At 48.3% G+C, this 22,097-nt stretch overlaps 1 protein-coding gene across 1 annotated transcript in view; it reads left to right on the top strand.

Annotated features, from left to right (window-relative positions):
* TM7SF3 (transmembrane 7 superfamily member 3) overlaps nt 1-22,097 on the top strand; it is a 38,457-nt gene that overhangs the window by 4,553 nt on the left and 11,807 nt on the right. The window contains exons 2-6 of the mRNA XM_063929122.1: nt 15,142-15,296; nt 16,346-16,496; nt 16,619-16,739; nt 17,635-17,806; nt 20,960-21,137. Coding sequence (XP_063785192.1) covers nt 15,142-15,296; nt 16,346-16,496; nt 16,619-16,739; nt 17,635-17,806; nt 20,960-21,137 — 777 coding nt within the window. The remainder of the gene's footprint in view (nt 1-15,141; nt 15,297-16,345; nt 16,497-16,618; nt 16,740-17,634; nt 17,807-20,959; nt 21,138-22,097) is intronic.

Genomic DNA, 22,097 nt, shown 5'->3' with positions numbered 1-22,097 from the left:
TTCAACAAAGACGGGGTTACTATTCCACACTGTTTGTGGTACCGAAACCAGACGGTTCGGTGAGACCCATTTTAAATTTGAAGTCCTTGAACACATACATAAAAAGATTCAAGTTCAAGATGGAATCGCTCAGGGCGGTTATTGCAAGCCTGGACGAGGGGGATTACATGGTATCCCTGGACATCAAGGATGCTTACCTGCATGTCCCAATTTACCTTCCTCACCAGGAGTACCTCAGATTTGTGGTACAGGATTGCCATTACCAATTCCAGACACTACCGTTTGGACTGTCCACGGCACCGAGGGTGTTTACCAAGGTAATGGCAGAAATGATGATACTCCTTCGAAAAAAGGGATTTTTAATTATCCCGTACTTGGACGATCTCCTAATAAAGGCGAGGTCCAGGGAGCAGTTACTGGTCGGAGTAGCACTATCTCGGGAAGTGCTACAACAGCATGGCTGGATTCTAAACATTCCAAAGTCACAACTGGTTCCTTCCACACGCTTACTGTTCCTGGGGATGATTCTGGACACAGAACAGAAAAAAGTGTTTCTCCCGCAGGAGAAAGCCAAGGAGCTGTCATCTCTAGTCAGAGACCTCCTAAAACCAAAACGGGTATCGGTGCATCACTGCACACGAGCCCTGGGAAAAATGGTGGCTTCGTACGAAGCAATTCCATTCGGCAGGTTCCATGCAAGGACCTTCCAGTGGGACCTCTTGGACAAGTGGTCGGGATCGCATCTTCAGATGCATCAACTGATAACCCTGTCTCCAAGGACCAGGGTGTCTCTACTGTGGTGGCTGCAGAGTGCTCATCTTCTAGTGGGCCGCAGATTCGGCATACAGGACTGGGTCCTGGTGACCACGGATGCCAGCCTTCGGGGCTGGGGCGCAGTCACACAGGGAAGAAATTTCCAGGGACTTTGGTCAAGTCAGGAGTCGTCCCTACACATAAACATTCTGGAACTGAGGGCCATTTACAATGCCCTAAGTCCAGGCAAGGCCCCTGCTTCAAAACCAGCCGGTTCTGATCCAATCAGACAACATCACGGCAGTCGCCTATGTAAACCGACAGGGCGGCACAAGAAGCAGGGTGGCCATGGCAGAAGCCACAAGGATTCTCCGATGGGCGGAAAATCACGTACTAGCACTGTCAGCAGTGTTCATTCCGGGAGTGGACAACTGGGAAGCAGACTTCCTCAGCAGACACGACCTACACCCGGGAGAGTGGGGACTTCATCCAGAAGTCTTCCTACTGTTGGTAAACCGCTGGGAAAGGCCACAGGTGGACATGATGGCGTCCCGCCTCAACAAGAAGCTAAAGAGATATTGCGCCAGGTCAAGGGACCCTCAGGCGATAGCTGTGGACGCTCTAGTGACACCGTGGGTGTACCAGTCGGTTTGTGTTCCCTCCTCTGCCCCTCATACCAAAGGTACTGAGAATAATAAGAAGGCGAGGAGTAAGAACGATACTCGTGGTTCCGGATTGGCCAAGAAGAGCTTGGTACCCGGAACTTCAAGAAATGTTATCGGAGGACCCATGGCCTCTACCGCTCAGACAGGATCTGCTACAGCAGGGGCCCTGTCTGTTCCAAGACTTACCGCGGCTGCGTTTGACGGCATGGCGGTTGAATTCCGGATCCTAAAGGAAAAGGGCATTCCGGAGGAAGTCATTCCTACGCTGATCAAAGCCAGGAAAGAAGTAACCGCAAACCATTATCACCGCATTTGGCGGAAATATGTTGCGTGGTGTGAGGCCAGGAAGGCCCCTACAGAGGAATTTCAGCTGGGTCGTTTTCTGCACTTCCTACAGTCAGGAGTGACTATGGGCCTAAAATTGGGTTCCATTAAGGTCCAGATTTCGGCTCTGTCGATTTTCTTCCAGAAAGAACTGGCTTCACTGCCTGAAGTTCAGACTTTTGTAAAGGGAGTGCTTCATATTCAGCCCCCTTTTGTGCCTCCTGTGGCACCTTGGGATCTCAATGTGGTGTTGAGTTTCCTAAAATCACATTGGTTTGAACCACTTAAAACCGTGGATCTCAAATATCTCACGTGGAAAGTGGTCATGTTATTGGCCTTGGCTTCGGCCAGGCGTGTGTCAGAATTGGCGGCTTTGTCATGTAAAAGCCCTTATCTGATTTTCCATATGGATAGGGCAGAATTGAGGACTCGTCCCCAGTTTCTCCCTAAGGTGGTATCAGCTTTTCACTTGAACCAACCTATTGTGGTGCCTGCGGCTACTAGGGACTTGGAGGATTCCAAGTTACTGGACGTGGTCAGGGCCTTGAAAATGTATGTTTCCAGGACGGCTGGAGTCAGGAAAACTGACTCGCTTTTTATCCTGTATGCACCCAATAAAATAGGTGCTCCTGCTTCTAAGCAGACTATTGCTCGCTGGATTTGTAGCACAATTCAGCTGGCGCATTCTGCGGCTGGATTGCCGCATCCTAAATCAGTGAAAGCCCATTCTACGAGGAAGGTGGGCTCATCTTGGGCGGCTGCCCGAGGGGTCTCTGCTTTACAACTTTGCCGAGCTGCTACTTGGTCAGGGGCAAACACGTTTGCTAAATTCTACAAATTTGATACCCTGGCTGAGGAGGACCTTGAGTTCTCTCATTCGGTGCTGCAGAGTCATCCGCACTCTCCCGCCCGTTTGGGAGCTTTGGTATAATCCCCATGGTCCTTACGGAGTCCCCAGCATCCACTAGGACGTCAGAGAAAATAAGAATTTACTCACCGGTAATTCTATTTCTCGTAGTCCGTAGTGGATGCTGGGCGCCCATCCCAAGTGCGGATTGTCTGCAATACTTGTATATAGTTATTGCTTAACTAAAGGGTTATTGTTGAGCCATCTGTTGAGAGGCTCAGTTGTATTTCATACTGTTAACTGGGTTCAATATCACGAGTTATACGGTGTGATTGGTGTGGCTGGTATGAGTCTTACCCGGGATTCAAAATCCTTCCTTATTGTGTCAGCTCTTCCGGGCACAGTATCCTAACTGAGGTCTGGAGGAGGGGCATAGAGGGAGGAGCCAGTGCACACCAGGTAGTACCAAATCTTTCTTTTAGTGTGCCCAGTCTCCTGCGGAGCCCGTCTATTCCCCATGGTCCTTACGGAGTCCCCAGCATCCACTACGGACTACGAGAAATAGAATTACCGGTGAGTAAATTCTTATTTTCTGTCTGTCTGTTATTTCTATGCTGTATTACAACACGGTTTATTGTATACGTTACTGCATGTCTGTGCCCCATCTCATTGCTACATCTTTCTACTCGTATACATTATAGCATGTCTGCTGAATGGGGGGGAGGTGGGAGACGTATTTAATTAGCAACAATGCATTAAAGCTAAACCATATAGAAATCTATCGGAGGAAATCTACGTTCTTACTCACAGTAATAATTTACTGCGTTGTCCTATTACAGGTGCGTCTAATTGGTGTCTTATTCTATTGTCTGTATAAAGGGGGTGTGGCTTGCCTGTAGCCAATCGCAGAATTTTTATCACCAGTGAACACAACAAATACTCACTTTTTTAAAATAATTATAATTTTTTGTTGCTGTTGAGAAAACAGGAACTAAAGGTCCGTACACACTTAACGATAAAATGAGCGACGTCGCTCATTTTCCCCCTCCTTGAGCGTCGTCGCTCATTTTATCGTCAAGTGTGTATGCCGCCAGCGACAACCGATGCGCGGCCCCGCGGGTCGGCAACGATCGTCGCTGTCGGTAGGGCATGCATGAAGGATGTGGACTGTCGTCCACGACCTTCATGCAGGGCTGGCGGGGGCGTGACGTCACTGAGCGATATGAGCAGTCGTATCGCTCAGTGTGTATAGTAGGCCGGCCCGGGAGGAGGAAACATTAGACGATGTCGCTCACAGAGCGACATCATCTAATGTGTATGGGCCTTAAGAGTTTTCCTAATTACAAATAAGGAAGACGGCAGCTGATTGTGCCACCCTCCCCGTGGTAAAGCCTGGCAGACGTGCTCCTGTTGCTGCACAGTTAATGCCACAAGTAAATATTTGTGCGCTATGTAATATTGGAGGTAATTCAGAGTTGATCGCAGCAGCAAATTTGTTAGCAGTTGGGCAAAACCATGTGCACTGCAGGTGTGGCAGATGTAACATGTGCAGAGAGAGTTAGATTTGGGTGGGTTATTTTGTTTCTGTGCAGGGTAAATACTGGCTGCTTTATTTTTACAATGCAAGTTAGAATTCAGATTGAACTCACCCCACCCAAATCTAACTCTCTCCGCACATGTTATATCTGCCCCCCCTGCAGTGCACATGGTTTTGCCCAACTGCTAAAAAATTTACTGCTGCCATCAACTCTGAATTAGGCCCATTGGACGCTGCAGTTTTCACCCATTTCTTCTTTGCAGCGTTGTAAAAATTCCACAGATCCTCCATGGGATTAGGGGCTGAGCTCCCACTGGGCCGCGCCAATGCAATTTTGTTTTCTTTTACTTTTTTGCTATTTTGGCCACTACAATGTGATTTTATTGGTTTTGCAAGGATTAAGCCAAGTTGGTGCTGATACATTTTTAGGCTTATGGCAAACATAGCTCCTAGCAGTGAGGCCCAGGAAGTTTAATTCTTGGTCCCAGTCCTTCTTCACTCAGTAGGACGGCCCGCCGAGCTTCTGGTGAACTCTGGGCAAATATAGTGCAGGCCTATTCACTATTAAGCAGCGATGGCAACTGTTGATGCAGTGTTCAATTCTCCACAAATTAGCGCATCGCATTCTAATGTACCGGAGCAATTCAGTGTTGCAATGGTTCCGGGACAGGCGCTGTGAGTAGCAGCTGTCCCGCGAGACACTTTTACTGCTAATAAGTAGCTATAATCCTATATCTGTGCTAAACACAAAGCAATGGAACATAATAACGTGTTCCGTAAAACTAAAAGCAACACCAGTTAGAACGGCATCGGGTATGGTAACGCTAGTAACGATGATTTCTACTGTCAGACCCCATAATGTGCGTTTTTACTAGTGTTTAAAGATGCAAGTAAAACGCGTGTAAGAAATAGAGGCAAGGTGGCCTTAAAGCTAGTTATTAGGCAATTTGGCACAGTGTCGGGCGAGACCCACACTGACGTCCGTTCTAGAGAGCCCCCAACGCTGGCTGTATGGGAGCCGGAAGTAGCACTCCCTCTGCTCTTATAATTAGGTTAAACTCTCACGGACAGGAATAGAGCAGCTTTGTAAGCCTCAATTAGACGCATTTCACTGCTGGTCACAAGTCCTGTCATGGGTTGTGTGCAGTGTCTTTCATGTGCCTCTCTCTCTGACCCCGGCTGTAAGGAGTGAGATATGATGCTACCAGCCTGGTGTCATCGGCCTCAGAAAGCAAAAATGTTGATTATTTCAACCTGATAAATACGTAAAAAGATTCCAAGTAGACGAAAGGGCAGATGTACTTCGCCTTGGAGAGAGATAAAGTTCCATCCAATCAGCTCCCAACTGCTACTTTTCAAACACATCTAGTGACATGGCAGCTAGGAGCTGGTTGGCTGGTACTTTATCTCTCTCCAAGCCTTAGTACATAGATCCCTTGGCTTTTACGCATTTGTCATAATGATTATAACGATGTGTGTGATTAGTTCTAGGAAACAATTCCCTATTGGTCCACGGTTATTCTGCTGCATCTCTCACGTTGTATATATTTTCCTTTGGACGTCAGGCTGCTACGTTATCGCACTCATTAGTATAATTGCTATGTTAATTGTAGAAGGCCAGGACTAAAGGATTCTGGCTAATTAGATTTTTTATTTGGGAATGGATGATTACAGTAATTTCCGTTTTGGGTGGGAACGTAGCAAGTCATTGTTCTGCCTGGGGTCTGGTCAGCTGGTGGTTCCGGACAGAGAATTCTGGGGGTCATTCAGACCGGATCGCTCGCTAGGGTTTTTTTGCAGCACTGCGAGCAGATAGTCGCTGCCCACAGGGGAGTGTAATTTCGCTTTGCAAGTGTGCGAACGCCTGTGCATCCGAGCGGTACAAACAAGTTTTATGTGGTTTCTGAGTTGCCCAGAACTTACTCAGCCGCAGCGATCACTTCAGCCTGTCCGGGGCCGGAATTAACGTCAGACACCCGACCTGCAAATGCCTGGACACGCCTGCGTTTTTTAACCACTCCCAGAAAACGGTCAGTTGACACCCAGAAACGCCCTCTTCCTGTCAATCTCCTTGCGATCGGCCGTGCGAATGGATTATTCGTAAAACCCATCGCACAGCAACGATGCGCTTTGTACCCATGCGACGCGCCTGCGCATTGCGCTGCATGCACAGTTCTGACCTGATCGCAGCGGAAAAAAACCTAGCGTGCGATCAGGTCTGAATGACCCTCTCTGGTGGCAGCACACGTGGCCACTAATTGTGGCAATACAATCTGTATGGGGTATGATTTACTCTCCAATGTTGGTGGCTGCGAGGTGCCAGGAAACGCTTGGAATGCCGGCACCTTTGCGGCTGTCGCCCCTGTCTGAGTATTACGGTGTGCGTAGGGCAAATCCCGGCCTCACAGATGTACTGTTGTGTATACAGTGTGTGGTGTTAGTTTGCAGAAGTTATGTTTGCAGAGAGACTCGGAATAGCAGAGGCTAGTTTCGTTTTACATTGTTTTGCCGGTGTCAGCACTGGTGCGGGATTGTTTTTTCTTGGAAATTCGTTAGAAGAGAAGCGAATGGCAATTTTTTTTATTTATTTTTTTAAACGTGTATGTATTATCAATGGTGGTGTACTACTGTCCACTATGCACACGGCTCCGGACCCTCGGGCCACAATTGTCTTGATGTTGCTCTTGGGGTTTGTCGGCATTTAATTACGCTCGTATAAATCTGATCTGAAAATCACCATGTGTTCTACAGCAGCCACTAAATGGGCCCTACACATTTGGTGATGTTGACAAGCGATATGAACGATGTCGTTCAGAAATGAATGATCTATCATTCATATCGTTAAGTGTGGAGGCACCGATGATGAACGATGCGCGTCCCTGTGGTCGTTCATCGTTGGCTTTCCATCGTTTATCAATACAAGTCAATTTGTACGATAAACGATCATCATTCAGATCGCTCATCGTCCAAAACGCTGACATCGCCAAGTGTGTAGGGCCTGAGGTATTTTACTCTAGCGATCACCTGGCTGTTGCTCACAGATTAGATGCTATTGGAAAATACAGTATCTTATGGGTCCTACACACTTGGCGATGTCAGCGATTTGGACGGTGGGTGTGTTCGTATGCTTCTGCTAGCTCACCCCTGGCTGCAGTAATGAGGTGGATAGTTTTATGTAGTGTTACTCTTGTCTCCCTGTATTCTGCTCTCTACTTCACTCCCCACGTTCAGACCATCTCTCAGTCTTGCCACTTCCAGCTCTGCTACATTGCCAGATCCCAGCCCTTACCCTGTGATGCCACCAAAACTCTCATACACCCGCTTATCATTTCCCGTTTAGACTACTGTAACCTCCTCCTCTCTGGCCTCTCCCCTCTCCTCGCTACAATCTATTCTTAATGCTGTTGCTCACCTTGTTTTCTCTGACGTCCTAGTGGATGCTGGGACTCCGTAAGGACCATGGGGAATAGCGGCTCCGCAGGAGACAGGGCACAAAATAAAAGCTTAAGGATCAGGTGGTGTGCACTGGCTCCTCCCCCTATGACCCTCCTCCAAGCCTCAGTTAGATTTTTGTGCCCGGCCGAGAAGGGTGCAATCTAGGTGGCTCTCCTGAGCTGCTTAGAATAAAAGTTTAGTTAGGTTTTTTTATTTTCAGTGAGTCCTGCTGGCAACAGGCTCACTGCATCGTGGGACTAAGGGGAGAAGAAACGGACTCACCTGAGTGCAGAGTGGATCGGGTTTCTTAGGCTACTGGACACTAGCTCCAGAGGGACGATCACAGGTTCAGCCTGGATGGGTCACCGGAGCCGCGCCGCCGTCCCCCTTACAGAGCCAGAAGAGACATTTAAAGGATGCATTACTATATATGCGTGATGCACAGAGGGATATTTGCACCCTGGCATCAAGAGTAAGTGCTATGTCCATCTCTGCCAGAAGAGCGTTATGGACGCGACAGTGGTCAGGGGATGCGGATTCCAAACGGCACATGGAAGTATTGCCGTATAAAGGGGAGGAGTTATTTGGGGCTGGTCTATCGGACCTGGTGGCCACGGCAACGGCTGGAAAATCCACCTTTTTACCCCAGGTCACTCCACATCAGCAGAAAAAGACACCGTCTTTTCAAACTCAGTCCTTTCGTTCCCATAAGTACAAGCGAGCAAAAGGCCACTCCTTTCTGCCCCGGGGCAGAGGAAGAGGAAAAAGACTGCACCATGCAGCCGCTTCCCAGGAGCAGAAGCCCTCCCCTGCTTCTGCCAAGTCTTCAGCATGACGCTGGGGCTTTACAAGCAGACTCAGATATGGTGGGGGCCCGTCTCAAGAATTTCAACGCGCAGTGGGCTCACTCGCAAGTGGATCCCTGGATTCTACAGGTAGTATCGCAGGGGTACAAACTGGAATTCGAGGCGTTTCCCCCTCATCGGTTCCTGAAGTCTGCTTTACCAAAGTCTCCCTCCGACAGGGAGGCAGTTTTGGAAGCCATTCACAAGCTGTATTCCCAGCAGGTGATAATCAAGGTACCCCTCCTGCAACAGGGAAAGGGGTATTATTCCACGCTGTTTGTGGTACCGAAGCCGGACGGCTCGGTGAGACCAATTTTAAATCTGAAATCCTTGAACACTTACATAAAAAGGTTCAAATTCAAGATGGAGTCACTCAGAGCAGTGATGGCGAACCTGGAAGAAGGGGACTATATGGTGTCTCTGGACATCAAAGATGCTTATCTCCACGTCCCAATATACCCTTCTCACCAAGGGTACCTCAGGTTTGTAGTACAAAACTGTCATTATCAGTTTCAGACGCTGCCGTTTGGATTGTCCACGGCACCTCGGGTCTTTACCAAGGTAATGGCCGAAATGATGATTCTTCTACGAAGAAAAGGCATTTTAATTATCCCTTACTTGGACGATCTCCTGATAAGGGCAAGATCCAGGGAACAGTTAGAAGTCGGAGTAGCACTATCTCAGGTAGTGTTACGTCAGCACGGGTGGATTCTAAATATTCCAAAATCGCAGCTGATTCCAACGACACGTCTACTGTTCCTAGGAATGATTCTGGACACAGTCCAGAAGAAGGTGTTTCTCCCGGAGGAGAAGGCCAGGGAGTTATCCGAGCTAGTCAGGAACCTCCTAAAACCAGGACAGGTCTCAGTGCATCAGTGCACGAGGGTCCTGGGAAAAATGGTGGCTTCTTACGAAGCGATTCCATTCGGAAGATTCCATGCAAGAACGTTTCAGTGGGATCTACTGGACAAATGGTCCGGATCGCATCTGCAGATGCATCAGCGGATAACCCTGTCGCCAAGGACAAGGGTGTCTCTCCTGTGGTGGCTGCAGAGTGCTCATCTACTAGAGGGCCGCAGATTTGGCATTCAGGATTGGATCCTGGTAACCACGGATGCCAGCCTGAGAGGCTGGGGAGCAGTCACACAGGGAAGGAATTTCCAGGGCTTGTGGTCAAGCATGGAAACATCTCTTCATATAAACATTCTGGAACTAAGGGCCATTTACAATGCCCTAAGTCAAGCAAAACCTCTACTTCAGGGTCAGGCGGTGTTGATCCAATCGGACAACATCACGTCAGTCGCCCACGTAAACAGACAGGGCGGCACGAGAAGCAGGAGGGCAATGGCAGAAGCTGCAAGGATTCTTCGCTGGGCGGAAAATCATGTGATAGCACTGTCAGCAGTGTTCATTCCGGGAGTGGACAACTGGGAAGCAGACTTCCTCAGCAGACACGACCTTCACCCGGGAGAGTGGGGACTTCACCCAGAAGTCTTCCACCTGATTGTAAACCGTTGGGAAAAACCAAAGGTGGACATGATGGCGTCACGTCTAAACAAAAAACTGGACAGATATTGCGCCAGGTCAAGGGACCCTCAGGCAATAGCAGTGGACGCTCTGGTAACGCCGTGGGTGTACCAGTCAGTGTATGTGTTCCCTCCTCTGCCTCTCATACCAAAAATACTGAGAATCATAAGAAGGAGAGGAGTAAGAACTATACTCGTGGTTCCGGATTGGCCAAGAAGGACTTGGTACCCGGAACTTCAAGAGATGCTCACGGACGAACCGTGGCCTCTACCTCTAAGAAAGGACCTGCTACTGCAGGGGCCTTGTCTGTTCCAAGACTTACCGCGGCTGCGTTTGACGGCATGGCGGTTGAACGCCGGATCCTGAGAGAAAAAGGCATTCCAGAAGAAGTCATCCCTACTCTGGTCAAAGCCAGGAAGGACGTAACCGCAAAACATTATCACCGCATTTGGCGTAAATATGTTGCGTGGTGTGAGGCCAAGAAGGCCCCTACAGAGGAATTTCAACTGGGTCGTTTCCTTCATTTCCTGCAAACAGGACTGTCTATGGGCCTAAAATTGGGGTCCATTAAGGTTCAAATTTCGGCCCTGTCGATTTTCTTCCAGAAAGAACTGGCTTCAGTACCTGAAGTTCAGACTTTTGTAAAAGGGGTGCTGCACATACAGCCTCCTTTTGTGCCTCCAGTGGCACCTTGGGATCTCAATGTTGTGTTGAGTTTTCTAAAGTCACATTGGTTTGAACCACTTTCCACTGTGGACTTAAAATATCTCACATGGAAGGTGTCGATGCTGTTAGCCTTGGCTTCAGCCAGGCGTGTGTCAGAATTGGCGGCTTTATCATATAAAAGCCCTTACTTAATTTTTCATTCTGACAGGGCGGAATTGAGGACTCGTCCTCAATTTCTACCTAAGGTGGTTTCTGCATTTCACATGAACCAACCTATTGTGGTACCTGCGGCTACCAGGGACTTAGAGGACTCTAAGTTGCTTGACGTTGTCAGGGCCTTGAAAATATATGTTTCCAGGACGGCTGGAGTCAGAAAATCTGACTCGCTGTTTATCCTATATGCACCCAACAAACTGGGTGCTCCTGCTTCAAAGCAGACGATTGCTCGTTGGATTTGTAGTACAATTCAGCTTGCACATTCTGTGGCAGGATTGCCACAACCAAAATCAGTAAAAGCCCATTCCACAAGGAAAGTGGGCTCATCTTGGGCGGCTGCCCGAGGGGTCTCGGCTTTACAACTTTGCCGAGCAGCTACTTGGTCAGGGGCAAACACGTTTGCTAAATTCTACAAATTTGATACCCTGGCTGAGGAGGACCTGGAGTTCTCTCATTCGGTGCTGCAGAGTCATCCGCACTCTCCCGCCCGTTTGGGAGCTTTGGTATAATCCCCATGGTCCTTACGGAGTCCCAGCATCCACTAGGACGTCAGAGAAAATAAGATTTTACTTACCGATAAATCTATTTCTCGTAGTCTGTAGTGGATGCTGGGCGCCCATCCCTAGTGCGGATTGTCTGCAATACTTGTATATAGTTATTGTTACAAAAATTCGGGTTATTATTGTTGTGAGCCATCTTTTCAGAGGCTCCTTTGCGTTTATCATACTGTTAACTGGGTTCAGATCACGAGTTGTACGGTGTGATTGGTGTGGCTGGTATGAGTCTTACCCGGGATTCAATATCCTTCCTTATTATGTACGCTCGTCCGGGCACAGTATCCTAACTGAGGCTTGGAGGAGGGTCATAGGGGGAGGAGCCAGTGCACACCACCTGATCCTTAAGCTTTTATTTTGTGCCCTGTCTCCTGCGGAGCCGCTATTCCCCATGGTCCTTACGGAGTCCCAGCATCCACTACGGACTACGAGAAATAGATTTATCGGTAAGTAAAATCTTATTTTCTTCTCATGAATGAAGCTGAATTATCATAATAACACTGGGCACTCTGGCAGGTGGGGTGGTACAAAGTGCAATGAATTTGTATGATAAAGGGCCGTAAGATTCTTTCAAAGGCCGATTCCGAGTCCATTGGTACCATACAGTATTGGTAGTTTGTAGGAATTAGCAGGGTGACTAGGATCCAGTGTCCGACCAGTATTGTCCTCAGCCTGCCTGGCCGGAGTGAAGAACAGTCAATTGGTTTTATCCGTGACGGCACTAACCTACCGAGTCTGGCTGTAAATAGCCACAACACTTCTGCTTAATGTCACAGTTCAGTGGGGTTGCGTGTTACAGCTGGAGCAGTCATTTAAGTACAGTATATCCCTATTTCAGTGGTCTCCACTACTCTAACCTCCATGGTCCAAGGGGGTGGGCGAGCTGTGCCTTCTACAGTCCTGCTGTAAATGGAGACCAATTCTCTTCCCTTCTCTCTGACCCTTATCGTTACATCTATCTTAGCAGAGGTTTCCTCATTTGACCTCTTTTGCAGTCGGGGCTTTTCTCACCCCTGTGCTGAACCTATTTTGGTATTATTTTAGGCCGATCACATTACAAAAACAGTATCTGCAGTTTGAGTTTATGCTTAATTTTGACGCATCAAATTAAATCTATCCCCAAAACTAACCCCCCCCCCCCCCCCCCAAAAAAAAATAAAAAAAAAAATATATATATATAATATATATATATTATTTATTGATTTATTTATTGCAAGAGTACAAACATGTGGTCTCACCATGATATTGGGATATTGACTGTTTTCTCTTGTTATTTTGGATGTTGGTTCCTATTACATAAAACAAAATAGTTATATCTCTGTTTGAATGTTACAGTATCTTTATGGCTCCCACACGTTTGTGTTTATTTAGCTTTGTAAATGTTTCCTGTGGTTCAGAGGAAAGTTGTGTTGTGTTTTTTTTTTTTTTTTTTTTTTTTTTTTTAGTGACTACATTTTTAAAAGCCGCACGTTCACCCAAGTGTTGTCATCATTGTGCTTATTTGTGTTCCTCTCTGGCAGCCAAACTGGCACCTGTTCTTCAGCATGATCCAACGCGTTTCGCACCGCAGAAACTTGACCTAGGATCACCTTTCTATTGATGGTGGTCACATAACGTGAAATATGCAGTATTTGGCCAAAACAAAACCCCAAAACATGTCGACCATTTGTGTGTCGACTTTTGTTGTCCTTTTTAACTTTGATCTGTTTGCGGTTGACCGATGACCATAATAACTCACACCCGAGTGGAAGTGCCCCGGACTGGCTAAAGTACAGTCTGTGTGCAGGAATGCATACACCGTTAATGATTATTTGTGACGCTTTAGACGGCGTGGCTGGGGTTAGACTCCAGGTACAACAGTCTCCAGTGTTATTCCCCTGTTGCAGAATGTCTCCTGTAATGTTATGTAATAATCCTTGACTGATAATAGTTTACTGTCCCACTGTCTGTCTGTATTTCCATGAAGCGTAGATGACAAAGCTTTTCTGTCCCTTTATCTCGGCTTGTTGCATTCACTTAGACATTTTTCCTTTGGTGTATATATAAAAAACAATAACTAATCAATATCTCCAGCCGGCGCGGGATTCAATAGATGGGGAAAAGGTTAATTTCTGGGGAAAAGAAAATTAGGTTATCTCCTTATCATAAATAGGCCCGTATTACAGTTACGGAGACCCTGCAGCTTACTCCCAGCCCTTATCAGTGGGCAAATATGTGGGTGAGATTTTCAATCTCTATTACCTAATCCAGTTCCTCTCGAAGTATCACTGAGAACCGGTCAGACAGAATGTGTTTTACTGGTCGCTGTGCCCTGCAGCGTGATGGCCCTGCATTGCTGGGAGATAACGTTCTGTGTACTGTAACCCTCTGCCGCCCACATGATAATGGGGTGTATTGATGACAGGAAGCGTTGGACACGTGCTGCAGTGTTTATTACAGATCAGTATGAGGCAGCTCTCTCATGTGACTACTGAAGTAACCCAATCTGGTGTTAAGACAGGACCCAGTCGAGTCCACAGAAGTACATTTTACCCAGTAATGGACCTAAATCTGGCTCCTTATGTTTGTAAATAATGGTGCGTACTTTTTGTGCGTGTTGGGGTTCCAGCAAAAGGTGTCGGTTCATGCTGAAACGTCAGGATTTGTATCAGAGCAATTTCTGTGCTGATAAAGCTTCGGCGTTGTCCCCAAAACTAGAATGTAAATCTGAATCGGTCATTGCTGAGCAGGTATGTGTCCGCAACGTCCCCAGTGAGGTTCTCATGACCTAAATTCACTTCCAGCAAATACAGGAAGCGGAGAACGTAGCAAGTGAATAACACTTTGGGTTTCATTTCTATACATTCTGAATGACTATGGTAGTATTTTATATGCAGTTACATTGTATGTCTACAAGAACCTTGCACAGAAGTCGGGTCTCGCCTGGTGGTCTTGCTTGTTCTGATCACTCATATGGGTCAATTCAATTTGCCGACAGCTGAATAGAGCTGGGAATTAGCTATTCAATACAGTGCCTGTGACACATAATTGTCGGGAACTCTTCTCTCACCCCCGTGAGGCTGATTCTGTCAGGAAAATCAGCATCACACCGGGCAGTTAAGTCGGAGAATGCCCGTTCTCCCGACAAATCAATATGTTAAGTCCGGGAGAACGGGCATTCACCGACTTCACATGAGCAGAATTGAATAGCAATGGGAGCTAATTGCCGGCGCTATTCAACTGTCGGCAAATTGAATCGACAATAGGGTCTGTGAGCGTTAGTCAATATCAGCTGCAAATTTCCAGGTGATTATTTTCTGTGGATATGTTGTGCTCCGCTTAGCATGAGGGGATCAGTACTAAATGCCGGCGGTCGAAATACCGACGCCGGAATCCCGACCGCACAAACCCGACAGGGTGGCGAGCGGAACGAAGCCCCTTGCGGGCTCGCTTCGCTCGCCACGCTGCGGGCACACGATTATATTCTCCCTCTATGGGTGTCGTGGACACCCACGGAGGGAGAATATGTCGGGATTGTGGCGGTCGGGATTCCGGCGACGGTATTTCGACCGCCGGGATTCCGGCCGGCGGCATCTTGACCGCATCCCAGCATGAGAGCGCATTGGGATTGGTTTGAGCAATGTATAGGGGTGACATAAATCTGCTGCCTGAATGTAGAAATAGGAACCAAACCCGGGGTAACTACTCGCACAGCTGCCGGAGAACCTCATGGTGGTTCTTTGCAGTTAAATATCTGACATACGTCTTATCTAATCTTTCTCCGTCTGTGCAGGACTTCTGGAAGTCTCCATGGGGAGGTTTGTGGACGTGAAACTGGATCGCTCCTCACCCACCGAATTCATTCTGCAGAACATTCCCGCGAATGTCTCCCTCATCCTGTTCCAAGCCCACAGCCAGTACCTGAATGTGACGCTCTCCTTCAGCAAGGTACGTCGGCTGGGGGTTTCCTTCCTGCTTAAGTACACATTTACCAATCCAAGTTTCCCTGTGTGTAAATAAATATCCTTCTGCTAAAGATGACGAGCCTTGCGGTTTCCAGGACATAGAAGGTTAAATTGAAAAAAAAGTGAAGTGAAAAGAAAGTGTTGTGCAAGATTGAAGCTGTGGTTGTATCTCCGTCCTTTTGTGTCTAGGAGGAAATCCTTACGTAATGGCTGATAAGTTTGTAACTGCTGCAACCTAAGAAAAGAGCGAGCGTGAAATCTTTTATTTACACCAAAAGGAGAATAACGTTTTCTGATCACCATTCCTTAGCCTAACCCCCGTGGTTCCCAAACTTTTTTGAATCACGGTGCCTTAGAGTATCACCCGTAGGCTAAAAGTTTCCGATTCAGAAAAAAATATTAAATGAAGTACATAGTGTTTATATGTCATCCTTCGGTTATGTGGTGAGGGTCAGGGTTTGCTTCTGTTTGTCCACTTATTTTATGATATGACCAGCACTGCTTTTGCCTTTTACAATGACTTTAAATAATTTGAATTGTTCCTGGACCACCGATCCGATGCGGCCACTGCCCTAACCACACGTGTGTGACATGTATCATTTTTTATGTTCATTGATAGAACACCCTGCACTGCTGTGTGGCTATTAAATGTCTCTTATAGAGTACGAGTAACGTGTCTGTTACCCTGAATACAGAGGAAGTCGCTAAACGTGTGAATTCCCTGCAGACTTGGCACCGTGTAGATCTGATTATTGTGCTGTTTGGTGCCATTGTTCTTTGGGCTCATTTAGGAAAAACCCTGGTTATTTCCATCAGACACGTCACCTTTGTTGTCTGATGTTGGGCGTCATTGTACCTTAGCTGATTTCTAATATTCTTCGTTATGAATAATCTAAACCTGACATTTGATCTTTCATCGTTCATATTCTCTCCTTACTGGCGGCCTGCATGCCCGTTTGCTGGGTGGCGATGAGGGCGCTGTAGTACCTGCCTGCTAATAAATATTGTCTATATACATTTCTTGGCTTTCAGGTGCAGACTACCAATGGCTCGGAGACTGGCAATGACGCTGGTCTCCTGACTGTCCTCCTTCCCAAGCAGACAAACTGCACTTGGTACCTGGAAACGTCACACCCGGGTCCGCAGCTGGCGTCTGTGGTCACCGTCCCGTACACGGAGAGGGGTAACGCATGTCTTACTACGGCTGTGACACCCACTGTCGGCGTGTTGTTGTTCGTCTTCTCGCCCCTCAGATGAATGAAAACCAATAACCTAATTCTCACCCTAACTGTCCCCTGCTTTCAGATCCCATTCCTGGCGCGTGTAACCTGGAGTTTAATCTGGACATTGACCCGAACCTGTATCTCCAGTACAACTTGTACGAAACGGTCATTAAGTTTGCTCCGGCCAATTTGGGCCATGCAAGGTAAGCACAGCTCTCGTAATAAGCCGCTCAGATCAGCGTACTCGCCGTAACCCAACAGGTCGCAACGCAAGTACAGTGCAGTGCACTGAGGGGGTGGGAAGCTGCTCCTGAAGAATAGCGCCCCCTTGTGTCCAGTAGTATCATATAAGATGACATGCAGCCTTTACACAGCAAATGATCAGACATAAAAGACTGACGCTAGTCCTCACTCCTCTAGGAGGAATTCAAGTGTTTTATGCGTTAGCGGCCACTAGATGGCGTCCGACGGAGCAATTCAAGCGTTGCCCCGTTCGGGTGTGCACAGCGGCCGGCGCTGACATTCCTGTTATGTTTTCCATCATTTTGAGGGGGGGTGGTTTTCAGTATGCCGACTGACGGGATCCCAGCGCACAGTATACCGGCGCCGGGATCCCGACAGCCGGCATACCGACACTTATTCTCCCTACACTGTCGGTAAGCCGGCGGTCGGGCTCCCGGCACCGGTATGCTGGTCACCGGGAGCCCGACCGCCGGCATATCGTAGTGAACCCTTGAGGGGCTGGTAACTAGTAAGAGTATATTGGGTTTATGTACAGATCCGATGGTGTGAGGTTGGTGCAGGCACAAGATCCGTTCTGTACCTGTGCAGAACAGGCCTTGCGATATTGTTGACAGCGCCCTGTCAGCTGCAGCATTTGGGCTGGCGGCACCCGCCAATCTTCTTCAAGATGGAGGCATGTCCTTGCGGCTGTGCAATTTCTTACAATCATGAATTAGGCCCAGTGTCCTTAGAACAGTATCTGCAAGGCATGGGACGGTTACTTCCGGCCTATCCGCTGGATGCCTGGTAAATGTTGTCCGCTTTCTCAGCAATCCATTACTCTGTGCACGCACAACTCTTTCCTCTCCTCCCCAGAGAGGCCAGTGCTGCGGCTTGTGATGTGCAGGTCAGCCAGGACTCTAGGTGGCGCCTGCAGTACGACATCTATCAGTACTTCCTGCCGGAGAACAATCTCAATGACTCCGTGTTGATGACTCACCTGCAGAAGATGTCAATGGTCCCGCAGGTCATCACTAATGGAGTGAAGGTGATATCTCCATCCTGCTACACCTGAGATACCAAATTATAATCACCTTCCCTATAATATTGATTATGGTCAGAGCAGCTTTTTGTTACCAATCTTCATTTTCTGTGCATAGGTGTGACGCCTATTTTGAAGGGACAGTGGGGGTAATTCCAAGTTGATCGCAGCAGGAATTTTTTTAGCAGTTGGGCAAAACCATGTGCACTGCTTGGGGGGCAGATATAACATGTGCAGAGAGAGTTAGATTTGGGTGGGTTATTTTGTTTCTGTGCAGGGTAAATACTGGCTGCTTTATTTTTACACTGCAAATTAGATTGCAGATTGAACACACCACACCCAAATCTAACTCTCTGCACATGTTACATCTGCCTCCCCTGCAGTGCACATGGTTTTGCCCAACTGCTAACAAAGATCCTGCTCCGATCAACTCAGAATTACCCCCAGAGTGTTTTAGGAATTGAGTGAGGTAGTTATGTGGGGTGCAGTTACATGCCCACTCGTGCTATTATGTTAGTGAGGGCAAGTGTGCACGTGACAGGGGCAGTGATATGATGTGAGGAGGGGAATGGAGGCAGCGGGAAGCCACAGACTGAGAGTTATATAGTGGAAGGAGCAGGGTCCCCAGCAGCACAGAATATACTTGCCTACCTGACCCTCTCCATGAGGGAGAAAATGCTCTGTTCCTGGACTTTCCTGGTAATGTATGATTGCCATCACCTGTGGTGAGCTAGTTAATTGATAAGAAAGGTGTTTCGCCACAGGTGATGGCAATCATACATTACCAGGAAAGTCCAGTAACAGAGCATTTTCTCCCTCATGGAGAGGGTCAGGTAGGCAAGCATGGCACAGAGTCCCCAGCAGCACAGAGTATATTAGGAGATGAGTGAGGAGGGGAATGGAGGCAGCAGGAAGCCACAGACTGAGAGTTATATAGTGGGAGGAGCAGGTTCCCCAGCAGCACAGAGTATATCAGGAGATGAGTGATGTGTCAGTGAGGACAGGGCTGCATGTGACAGGGGCAGTGACATGATGTGAGGAGGGGAATGGAGGCAGCAGGAAGCCACAGACTGAGAGTTATATAGTGGGAGGAGCAGGGTCTCCAGCAGCACAGAGTATATCAGGAGATGAGTGAGGAGGGGAATGGAGGCAGCAGGAAGCCACAGACTGAGAGTTATATAGTGGGAGGAGCAGGTTCCCCAGCAGCACAGAGTATATCAGGAGATGAGTGATGTGTCAGTGAGGACAGGGCTGCATGTGACAGGGGCAGTGACATGATGTGAGGAGGGGAATGGAGGCAGCAGGAAGCCACAGACTGAGAGTTATATAGTTTGAGGAGCAGGTTCCCCAGCAGCACAGAGTATATCAGGAGATGAGTGATGTCAGTGAGGACAGGGCTGCATGTGACAGGGGCAGTGACATGATGTGAGGAGGGGAATGGAGGCAGCAGGAAGCCACAGACTGAGAGTTATATAGTGGGAGGAGCAGGATCCCCAGCAGCACAGAGTATATCAGGAGATGGGTGATGTGTCAATGAGGACAGGGCTGCATGTGACAGGGGCAGTGACATGATGTGAGGAGAATGGAGGCAGCAGGAAGCCACAGACTGAGAGTTTTATATAGTGGGAGGAGTAGGGTCCCCAGCAGCACAGAGTATATCAGGAGATGAGATGTGTCCGTGAGGACAGGGCTGCATGTGACAGGGGCAGTGACATGATGTGAGGAGGGGAATGGAGGCAGCAGGAAGCCACAGACTGAGAGTTATATAGTGGGAGGAGCAGGATCCCCAGCAGCACAGAGTATATCAGGAGATGGGTGATGTGTCAATGAGGACAGGGCTGCATGTGACAGGGGCAGTGACATGATGTGAGGAGAATGGAGGCAGCAGGAAGCCACAGACTGAGAGTTTTATATAGTGGGAGGAGTAGGGTCCCCAGCAGCACAGAGTATATCAGGAGATGAGTGATGTGACAGGGGCAGTGACATGATGTGAGGAGGGGAATGGAGGCAGCGGGAAGCCAAAGACTTATATAGTGGAAGGAGCAGGGTCCCCAGCAGCACAGAGTCCCCAGCAGCACAGAGTATATCAGGAGATGAGTGATGTGTCAGTGAGGACAGGGCTGCATGTGACAGGGGCAGTGACATGATGTGAGGAGGGGAATGGAGGCAGCAGGAAGCCGCAGGCTGAGAGTTATATAGTGGGAGGAGCAGGATCCCCAGCAGCACAGAGTATATCAGGAGATGGGTGATGTGTCAATGAGGACAGGGCTGCATGTGACAGGGGCAGTGACATGATGTGAGGAGAATGGAGGCAGCAGGAAGCCACAGACTGAGAGTTTTATATAGTGGGAGGAGTAGGGTCCCCAGCAGCACAGAGTATATCAGGAGATGAGTGATGTGACAGGGGCAGTGACATGATGTGAGGAGGGGAATGGAGGCAGCGGGAAGCCAAAGACTTATATAGTGGAAGGAGCAGGGTCCCCAGCAGCACAGAGTCCCCAGCAGCACAGAGTATATCAGGAGATGAGTGATGTGTCAGTGAGGACAGGGCTGCATGTGACAGGGGCAGTGACATGATGTGAGGAGGGGAATGGAGGCAGCAGGAAGCCGCAGGCTGAGAGTTATATAGTGGGAGGAGCAGGATCCCCAGCAGCACAGAGTATATCAGGAGATGAGGGATGTGGCAGTGAGGACAGGGCTGCATGTGACAGGGGCAGTGACATGATGTGAGGAGGGGAATGGAGGCAGCAGGAAGCCACAGACTGAGAGTTATATTGTGGAAGGAGCAGGGTCCCCAGCAGACCAGTGTAGTGATATAAGGATCCTATTACTATGATGGTGGAACGTGCCTCCGTATGAAATGACGCTAGTACATAAAACCTGTGTTTGCTCCTCTCCCTGAGTCAGACGTGTGCTTTGAGTCCCTGCAATGTAACCCTGGCATTAACTCTTTATTGTTCACTCTAGACTGGGTACAGAGAGGGCACACGTGCGCTCTCATGAGAAGGGGACATGGCTGATCGGGGAGAGGGCGTGGTTTTATGACATGCCGTTTAAATGTCCCATAAGACTGAAACGCTACTTACATAATCTGGGGACTCTTATAATGAAGTAATATTGAATATTTTATTTTGCATTATTTCCCCCCCCCCCCGACAGCTGGCCACTCTGATCTCCAGTGACCGCACCTCCATGTCCTTCTCTTCCATTCCTGGACAAGGGGTCATTTATAACGTGGTTGTCCGGGATCCTCTTCTGAGCACGTCGGCGGCCTATGTTCCGGTGCACACCTACGCCTGCAACTTCACAGCGTCCATGGACAGTTGCGCTACGCTCGGTAGGAACTTGTGTTACAGCATGAAGGAAACATGAATGCAACCAGCTGGATGTACGGCTCGTGTTTCCCGCAGAGGCGTCTTCCCTTCCTCTCTGTCCCCTGACAGGCAGGGGACGGACACTGTCAGGACTCCATACTGATCCGTGCAGCTCACATGCTGGAACATCCAGCACCTCTGACCTGAAACCAGTTACAGTCTGCGCTGACACTTATGTAACACGTAGACAAATGTATCGTCCATTGTGCTGTTTAAGGTACAGCTGTAGCGGAGAGTACCTTTATATAGTAGTTACTGTAGGGCAGATCATTTTTTGTTCAGAGGATGGTTACAGCATATGCATGGATGTACGAGTGCATTCATACGTGTCTCTAGCTCAGTAACTTCTAATCACACTTACTGTGGAAACCATCGCACACAAAAAAACTATGCTAAAATAAAAAATCAAATGGATATGATGGCCTGCAAATGATGACTCTTAATAATTCTCTTTAAATCTGTAGTTCACAGATAGGAAGGTTATAAACCATGTTGGTCTGCAGATCTGTACTGGGTGAGTTTGAGGAGTGGGTCGGCAGTCGTCTTGGCCCCCACCTCGTCCCTTATCCTCTACATTATACCTTAGAACAGAGGTTCCCATACATGGGCCTCAAGGCACTCTAACAGTCCACGTTTAAGGGATATCCCTGCTTGTGCGCAGATGGTAGAATTAAACTGACTGAGGTACTATTTAAGTCTCCTGTGCCTAAGCATGGTTATCCTTAAATCCTGGATTGTTGGGGTGCCTTGAGGACCGTGTTTGGGAACCCCTGCCATAGAAGACGTTTCCTCCACTGCAACTTTTGTTTCATTCCTTTTGCAGGTAACGTTCCCCACCGCCCCATTTAATTGTCCATCTTAGTAACATAGGGTGTAATTCAGACAGCAGTTGGGCAAAACCATGTGCACTGCAGGTGGGGCAG

This window comes from Pseudophryne corroboree, chromosome 6, assembly GCF_028390025.1.
Source record: "Pseudophryne corroboree isolate aPseCor3 chromosome 6, aPseCor3.hap2, whole genome shotgun sequence".
Lineage (NCBI taxonomy): Eukaryota > Metazoa > Chordata > Amphibia > Anura > Myobatrachidae > Pseudophryne > Pseudophryne corroboree.
The sequence above is the reverse complement of the archived record's forward strand: the minus strand, read 5'-3'. Positions and strand labels throughout refer to the sequence as shown.